Source organism: Lolium rigidum, chromosome 6 (genome assembly GCF_022539505.1).
Source record: "Lolium rigidum isolate FL_2022 chromosome 6, APGP_CSIRO_Lrig_0.1, whole genome shotgun sequence".
In the NCBI taxonomy this organism is placed as follows: domain Eukaryota; kingdom Viridiplantae; phylum Streptophyta; class Magnoliopsida; order Poales; family Poaceae; genus Lolium; species Lolium rigidum.
In genome coordinates this window covers 122944779-122954008 of record NC_061513.1, presented here as the reverse complement: position 1 = coordinate 122954008, position 9230 = coordinate 122944779, and the positions used below count along the sequence as shown (strand labels likewise).

General features: G+C 43.9%; 1 protein-coding gene across 1 annotated transcript; it reads right to left on the bottom strand.

The window, feature by feature from the left end:
* Positions 1 to 809: 809 nt before the first annotated feature.
* On the bottom strand, positions 810 to 8608 carry LOC124661039 (histone-lysine N-methyltransferase ATX4-like; the record flags this gene model as incomplete). The annotated part of the gene is given in 23 exon segments (XM_047198896.1): positions 810 to 1153; positions 1259 to 1359; positions 1442 to 1516; positions 1880 to 1966; positions 2241 to 2330; positions 2412 to 2468; positions 2567 to 2653; positions 3621 to 3822; positions 3974 to 4038; positions 4165 to 4269; positions 4401 to 4543; positions 4818 to 4942; positions 5037 to 5136; positions 5258 to 5351; positions 5485 to 5620; positions 5898 to 5987; positions 6089 to 6180; positions 6256 to 6321; positions 6408 to 6476; positions 6549 to 6659; positions 7085 to 7289; positions 7452 to 7507; positions 7619 to 8608. Coding segments are annotated over 23 exon segments (3081 nt in total). The 3' UTR covers positions 810 to 1062.
* Between the last annotated feature and the right edge of the window lie 622 nt (positions 8609 to 9230).

Here is a 9230-nt window from a genome sequence, read left to right as displayed (position 1 = left end):
TTGTATGTAAATTTAAATAAAATTTCGTTCGGTTGCTTTGTTCTAACTTTTTTTGAGCCCGTTGTATTGGAGACGATGGTGTGGAAACAATATCTCAAATAGAGTATGATGTGGTGTACGGACTGTGGGGCACCGGTGCAGATGCTCTAAAGCTTCTTAATACCTGCACTTGCCCCATCCCATGCGCCTGCAGTGCGAAATAAAACGTAGTGGGTCCATCTTCAGACGGAACCATTGCAAATCTGTGCCGAACCTTTGAACGGCGGCGCAGTCGCTCCTGGAGAGGATCGCACGCTCGGCTCGTCGCCGTCGTTGACGCCGCCCCACATGATAGACGCTGCGCTCGGTGATCCGGTCCACGAACGGTGCGCGTCTGGGGTGTCCATGCCCACCCTCTCGTAGCCTCGGCCGTCTTCTTCTTCCGCCGTCGCGGACGCCGCCCAGCTCCGGCAGGCGCCGCCGCAGGAGAATGAGACGGACTGAGGGAGACGGCAGGGTTGCGCAAGGGGGAAGCGCAGCGTGCTGGTCTCAGCCCCGGCCACGTCCATCGCCGCAAAAGCTGGTGAGTGAGTAGAGTGCTGCCGCTCCCTTCGCTTCCCCGCTTGCCGGGGTGCTGCCTCCTATCCGAAACCACTGAACGGATGCAGTTGTCAGTACAAGCGCCCCTTCTCCATGGAGGCGCCTCTTCTGCTCGTATACCCACTCGATTCACCACCATTCGTCTCATGTGCAGCTGTTTTTTTTTTCTATCGCCGCCACATTCCACCATTACAGAGACATGGCAAGTAGTATTTGGTATTTGACCAAAAGAGAATCAAAACTGGGGTTACATTAAACTAAAAGGATTGTATTTAACACATTAGTAGCATTTACAGGAATGGAAGCTCACGCTTCTGAGCTGACTAACTTATTTCTACAAGCTATAGCAAAAATAGCTGGGGGGGGGCAGGGGGAACAGGTAAATATATACCGCTTATCACCAATGAACCAAGAAAATGGTAAAGGAGAAAAGAAAACCTATGGCAATGGCAATGGCAATGGCCCATTGACATCTACTCTAACCTAATTCATGTATTTGCGACAGTCAGCAGTCTGGCATAGGCAAGGAACTTTGCAATCATCGGCCTCATCAGGGTCAAACAGGTAATCATACCTACAAAAGGCACACAAGATAAAACATGATTAGTCTCCTTGCAGAAAACAACGATTTAACCGACCCTCTGCAAATATAAGAAAAAAACAATCCTTTATGACATACGTTAGCTCTTCACCAGCACAGACATTTCTCTTTGCAATCAGAACAATGCGGCTCTGATCATGCCCCACGCTCATAATCCTCGCATAGAAGTTTGGCGTGCACTGCAACGAAAATAAAAATATATCACATACACATTCTATTTAAAATCTTAAGTAGGTTTGAAGACAAATATGTGATCCTTACAGAATGGTTAATCAGGCGTGCCACGTTTCCTTTGTCCGTGGCATCAACAACAACTTCCTCGCTGATTTTGAAAAGCTGTGTAGTAAAAATGACAGCACAGATGTAGGTTATGTTAGATGAAACATCAGAGGATACGGAAATAAGTCATCATAAATGCATAGTGATGTATCTGGGGCATGTTTCTAATGGCATGCCATCTTTGATATGCATATAAAAGCTGAAGAATGGAAAATCAGACATGGAACCTTCTGTACAGTTACTGCATATAGTCTACATTGGCTTGAATAGTGATCAAATCAATAAAACAAGCTAGCCAGGAAATACATCTAGCATTTAGCATGGCCAAATAGCATATTATTTATTTCATAGAAAAAACATTAGCATTCGTAAATTAGTTCACACCATAGATCTGGTGAACTGATATGGAAGACAACTCACATAACAATCTTTTCCTTGTCTACGATACTGTGCTTCCCGCAAATCAGCAACACTTCGTCTGACCTGCTCACCACGGTACTCAAGAACCTGGTAAAGAAAAGTCTAACCATGAGAAAATTGTTGAATAAGATCAGCGGCGCATTAACGAGAACCCGCATGTAGTATTGTGGAATGCAAATATGGGAATTGGGGCATATATGGGTATAAAAATTGGCTCAAGTAGTCACACAGAAACCGTGTATCAGAAATATAGATGGACCTCTAACTAGACCATGTCATGCAATCTAGCACATCGAAATTTCAAGTGCAGCCTAGTTCTGAAAAATATTTCAATGGCATATAATAGTGTTTGTGGGAGTACCATTTCTCCTTCCTGAATGTCCCGACGAGCAAAAAGTCCCCACCTATGAATTCCTGAATGACCAAAGCATACTCTACTATGTTCCGTTTTCTGAAATAAGAAGAAATTAATTAGATCTAAACTACAAATATAAAGGGTACAAGGGGAAGCCAAGGACAGATATATACTAACCTGAAGATAGCGTAGACGCTCCTTGAAAGTAGAAAAGGATTCCGGATCCCTCTCTTCCTGCAGAGTACAAAGTTTCCTTCATAAATAATTTGTCTAAACGACTGGAACAGCTGTCAAATAAGCAGGCATGCATAGGGCACAAATCATAAAATTACCCTTGGTGGATTCAGACTGTAAATTTCGTTCCAGGGGTGCTGACAAGATCCCCTTACATGGTGTGCCATTGCTGCCTCCCGAGATCTCTGCATCCCAATAAAACTCCAATCAGGCGCAAAACAAATAGGTTATCGACACAAGAACTCAACCAGCAACTGCATTTCTATTTTTGAAGACAAGTGGCTAGAGCACTATGTCTTAAGCAACACCATATGAGCAAATCCTAAACTTCACAAAAAATAATTTAAATATATAATTATCCTCGAGGAATTGAAGCGGAAGGACAAGGTTATCAGCAAGTGGTGAATTAAGGTGTAAGCGCATTAACCGGCCGCCAGGAACCTGCATTATAGTTAGACCGGGTACTATTGTGGACACATTTTGTAGTCGCCGTATCAGTTTGCTGTGGCCTTAGTACTAAATTTCCAGTTACTAAAAATAGCGGAAATGCAGTGAGTGCTGCAGAAGCACCAGGCAGAGAAACAGTAGGAGTGCCACGTAGAGTTGCAGCAGGGGCATGAGTTAGGAGTCCTAAGCTGAGTCGAGTCTGGGCAGTCTAGCGAGTGGGATGTGTTGGGATTAGAAAGTAATCAGCAAAAAGAGTTGGATACCTTGTAGTTATGTGCTCGATACGGTTGCAACCATGAAAAGATGAACTGGGGTCGTATAGTTAGAAGTTGATTGAAAGAATATTTTTATTAGAGGTAACAGTTGGATGAAAAATATAAAAATTCCTTCAGCTAACTAAATTCCATAGTGCAGCAGAAGAGAGAATAGCAACCACAAATCTTCTGGTTGTAACACAAATTTTCTGCTAGTAGCACTGGCATTAGCATGAAATGATAACACCTATGCTACCTTGGGAAGAAACCTTAGAATAAACAGGTACTTTCCCGAACTTTATCACAAAAAGTTTCTTGTGACCATGCTACATGTAAGTATTGTGGCTAATCTTGTAGGTAGCATAAAGTTGCATCAATTATTCATTCAACTGTAAAGTAACACATTCTGTTAGCAAATGGTCAGAACTTATAATCTAATAGATGGGCATACCTTTAACTCTTTCTTAACATAAACCCGACATCTTGAAGAACACAGGTTCTCTGCAGTTTCAAGTTTGGTTGCTGAATCCTTCGGAAGATCTTTCCTAATAAGTCTTGAAGCAGCTACAGTAACACTATTCTGAACAAGCCTTTTTGAAGAGAAAGTTCCAGCAGGAGTTTGAATTATCAAAACATTATCAGGGTTAGGTCTCCTGCACATAAATAAGAACAACCCAAGACACCAACTTTCAGTAAGACAAAAAAAACAGAAAAAACGAATTATTCACTTTAAAGACAATATGGTGCACGAAATGATGCGAGCAAATTATAACTTTGTGGCTGCTTCCACTTATTAAAACTTACCGATGATGAGCGCAATACGAAATCTTCTTTGTTGTCTGTTTGCCATTTTTCTCCAAGCAGTGCAGCTGCACACATGGATACATAGTAAAGTTCAGCTGCCTTAAAAAAATGAATAAATGAAGTTGCAAACTTTACTTCGTCAAAAAATAGCACAAGTAATATCTGCTGGCATCAAGCAGTATTAGTCATACCTCCATTCGATAGCCAGCCCTTGATGCACAGGTGGCATGGTAATAAGTCGAGCACCTGTAGCATTGTGTACAAGAACCATGTATTTGCCTACAAATGACGCACATCTGGAGCAATGGACAAGGATGGAGCATAATAAGATCAATGTAGTTAAAGATATGACTATATGAGATATGTAGTATTTATTGAAGATCAATCATCTTAAGCCACTTAAAACTATAACATCAACATATATAACCTTCATAAATAGCAAAGGTGTGATGCTCAGTATTCCAATAGCAGGTTCCATGAGCTCATCAGCAAATGCCACCTGTGGTTGAAACCATGCGCATGACACGTGTACCCACAAGTTATCAACATTTGTTGGCTTCAATGCACCACCTAAAAGAAGTGTTGAAGTCAGTAAGGAACATGTTAATGATTACCAAAATGCTGAATCAAACAGAATATTCTCAACTAGATTGTCAGGTATCAGATTTGACAAACTTATTTTACTCGGCATGGTGCTGTCGCTACTGTTATTTAGCAAGAGACCTAGTTTCAACATGGATAACAGTACCAATGAATTATCCTGTTACGTATCTAATTCGTCTAGTCAATGTTGAAAGAAAAAACTAAGAGTTCACAAATATAAGAGGATGTTACAGGTACATACCTTTTACAGGGCAAAGGCAGCACTCCCTCTTTTGTTCAGGTGTTTCACAAGCCCTACAAACCCATGAGGTGAAATCCTCATTACTACTCACGCCATAGCACTCCTGGTGAACACCTATCTGGCATCTGAATGTGAATGTTATTAATTGCAGAATTTAGTAGATATCTCAAAATGATTCGCTCCGAAGATATACATTGTGAACACCACAAGCATAATTACCTGTTACATATCACAATCTTATTGTAATCCCAGTCTTCAACCCATCTACACACTGCACACCTTTCGGTTGTCCATTTTGCATGTACAGGATCATAAGGTTCTGTAAGATGTCAAATTCAAAGTCCATTCACTTCAAAAACTTGGAGACAGATCTTCAAATATCAACGAAATGCAGCGCTGACTGCTTTTCGTCAAGAATAAATAAATAAGTGCGCGTTTACCATTTAACAAATCAAGTAACTGCTGTTTCTTCAATTTCTGAGAGGAGCGTTTTGAAGGATATGCAGAGTTCACACTTGGTTGATGTTGATCGATCTGTAAAATCAGGTAAAACAGAAGCGCAAAGCATGAACTACAATACTACAATACAGCAGGGCATGAACTAAAATCATCTATCTGTGCGGTGGAAAAGGTTGAAACGAAAGTATGCTGCGGTTATTGTACGAACCCATTTTCCAAATGGCATCAGTGTATCCTTCATTTTGATACTAGACTTCCAATTTTTACTTCTGCAGCCAGCATGTCTCTCCCATTCATTGAACAAGAACTTTTGTCCCTTACAAGGGGCACAATTGCAACAAATCCTGCAGAAGGAAAAATTCTAGAAGTCATAAGTAGGTTCAAATATATATGAAACCCAAATATCACAGGTACATACAGACAGTGAAAATAACCTAAACAATGAACAAGGGCAAGCAGAAATATAAGTTCAAGCCAAAAAAAAAACAGGAATCAGCAATCTCACTGGCTAATAATAATAATTGGGAGATAAAACAAAAAATAACTAGGGTGGTGCAGGCATGCAATGTCATTCACAAGTGCGAATAACTTTACTAAGCAATTCAGAGAAGTGGTGCTTACAGTTCGAGACTTGGTATGTAAGTTCCTTCCATATCAAAACAAACAACCGCAACTCTGTCAGGCTTTCCTTTCTGTGTAGAATTATCTTTTCTGTTTCAAAAAGGGATTATGCATGTTACTCTTGAGTCATAATTAGAACTTTCAAATATGGAGTTGTAGTATAAACAAGTGGTTCTAGCCTTCTAACTCACCTGTCATCAGGAGAGTTTGTCTTCTTGCCGGACGAATCTGAGTTACGTTTAATCCTACAATAAAGGCAGAAATAACTTTTGTCTCGTAGATCCTATAGCATTAAATTGAGCATGTTAGCGATGGTAAATTACTAAAACAACCAGGCCAATTATGAGAAAAGGAAAACCTTTAGGTTGCTGCACTTTTTGTCACATTCTGCATGAACCCAGCTTTCACAACCATGACAGCAAACCTGGTTAATCACCTCCCTCTTTAGAACTTACAGGCTTGGAAACATAAAAAATAATTTATTGCTCCAATAGCTACATTAGGTCTTACCCATCTTCGGCCAAATTTATGTTCCCAACTTTTCATGCATATCCCACAGTACGCTTTTGATCTCAAGATCTGCAGATACAAGAACTAATGTAAGGTGCGGGTACGCGAGACTACAAATGAAGTAGGCTTGCCGATACGTACCCTAGCACAAAGATTGCATACAAGTTGCTCCATAACATACACCAACTTGTTTGACTCTTTATCTGGAAAGCAATTTCCACAACTTTCACACTGCAATTCTCTTTTACACCGCTGTGTACAATAAATAGGCAAACATAATTAGTCTACTAAGGCATACATGATAGCTGCAGTAGTTTCAGTTCTATTTTGCTTACTATGATATCATAGTACGTGAACAACACTGAAGTCTTATGGACCTTATGGTGGTAATTAACAATAGTAAGTCATCAACTGACCTAGAAGTTAAGCCATCTAGGGCTAATAAGTAGAATGACATTGGTACTCCGTGATAGATAAAGATGCTGAATATCATCGTTTTATCTATATGCATAGAGATATTTGCTAGATTTTGTTTCTTAGAAGGCCATTCACCAAAACTTTCTCAAGGAAACCAGTAGATAGACAACAGAAGATTGGACCTAAAATACTAGTAAATTTCGTGTGCATACGGATATCCATAGTTGTGCATCAGAGTGAAAAAGAAAACGTCAACTTGCCTGAATTTGTGTCTGGCACTCTAGCTCATTTGAGCCAGTCACTTCTTCTAAATCGGCTGGAAAAGATTGACACACGACAGGCTGCCCTGCTGATCTGTCATCCATCGGCACTTCTGAGAATCCGTGATCAGCTAAAAAGGCCTCTTCTAGTGCCCTCTGGAAATCACCAGGTTTGCAACTGCTTAGATCAGTCTGCCCTTGAAATCTGAAACGGAAATACAGCTATTTCTTAGCGCACGTGTGGGTGCTATTCTATAGCATGGCACAATTACTTCTACTTCTTACGGATAGTAAGTCCTTCCAGATATGCGTTTGCGGCATTTTAAATGAAGTATTAAATTATCTTTAGCGAATTACTAATACTTACTGGTCAATATAGTCGACAAAAGGAAATATCCCCCCTTGCCGCGCCCAGACATACTTCTGCAACCCACCGCATCATCAAAATTAATCATTCAGCAATATAGCTCAAAAGAGAAAGTTGCATCAATTCGAAAGTGAGTCAGCCCTAACAAGGCAGTAATTAAAATGCACCTTCTCATCGTCGAACTCCGGGCACCAGCCGAAGAGCATCACGCAAAGCACTGAACCCCCGCGCGGCTGGGGCGGCATTGCCTCGGCATCAGCCTGCCGAGCTGGGTCGACGACAACTCCTGGCCACACCGGCTGCCGCTTACCGAGCCGTGCCCACACAATGTCGCCATACAAGAACGCTTTGCTCCAGTGGAGGGACTCCTTCGGCTTCTCTGCTTCTTCTTCCTCGTCTTCCTTTCTAAGGTAGCCGTTGCTGTAGGGCTCGTCGTCGTCGTCGTGCAAGGAGGTGAGCGTGCTGAGGGACATGGAGTACTTCCTGGAGGCAACAAAACTCTGGCACGCTCTGTAACGGTCCGTCTCTTCATCGTCATCCTCCTCTGACAATGCGGAGCTGGAGATTGGACCCTTATTACGGTGCAGCACCTCTTGCAATGGGAGACCTAAAACTGCACCTTTGACCTTGGTTTTGGGAACGGGCTTGGGCGGCGCAGGCGGCTTGGCCGCCGTTGGCTTCTCCCGCTTGCAGGGGTCCATGAGCACCGAGTCGCTGAACCGCGAAGGCATGACCAGGGCACGGCCGCGCGACGTGCGGACGACCGGCGGGCGCGTGGCGGCGGCGGGCTCGGCGACGGCCGGCGAGGCGACCTGTGGCTGCTCGCACCAGCGGAACCCGGCGGCGGCGTAGGGGATGGCGGCGTCCGGCACGTGGCCGAGCAGCTCGACGGGGAAGAACTCGTCGCCCCTCTGCTTCTTCCGCGGCCGCTCCTCCCCGCGGCCGGCATTGCAGCGCTTGAGGGAGAGGATCTCCGGCCGCTGGCTCCGCTTGAATATCATCCCGGGCGGATTTCACCGGCCCGGCGGCGAGATCACGGCGAATTCGGCGGAGGCCGGCCGCAAACCCTAGCCCTAGGCCTGCGGCGGATTGGGGAAGCGGGGAATCCGTCTCCCTCCCCACGAGCCGTCCCGGAGACGGCGGAAGGGAAGGGAGCAGGGAAAGAAGAAATCTTTGGAACGTAGATGCGTTCGGCGGGGTAGAGAGGAGGAAGAAGAATCGGATTTGGGGAATTTTTTTGGGAGGGAGGGGTTGGGAGGCTGTTCTTTGTGTGTTCTAATCTGATGGGGTTCCGAAGTCCAAGGAGGGCGAGCGCGACTCGGTTGGAAACGCGATCCTGATTTTTCTCTTGGGATTCGCTAGTTTTTCGTGCGGGAGGAGGCGGTGGGATAGGTTACATGGAGATGCAAGAAGTCGTCGTCGTCGTCTTCGTCTTCGTCGTGTGTGCAGGTGGAGCTGCTGCCGTCTGGATTCGAGTTCGTTGGATTTTGCTGGTGGCGATGGTTCGCGTCCATGGAGACGGAGGAGCGGTGGCCGGTGTGGATGGGTGTTACGAGTTTTGGCATCGTGGTACCAAAGGAATGATGATGGTGCCTGCTACAAAATTTCTTGTGGATTTGTGTGATTTTGAGCTCGAATCCAGAGTTTTTGTTTGTTTGGGGAATGGGAAATGAGATTGTGCCTGAGACTACGGGAGTTGTGCGAAATTTGGAGATGGTTTCGACATGGACGGAGGGAGAAATCAAGGTGGCCAAGAACGAGTTTTTTTGAACGAGCTAG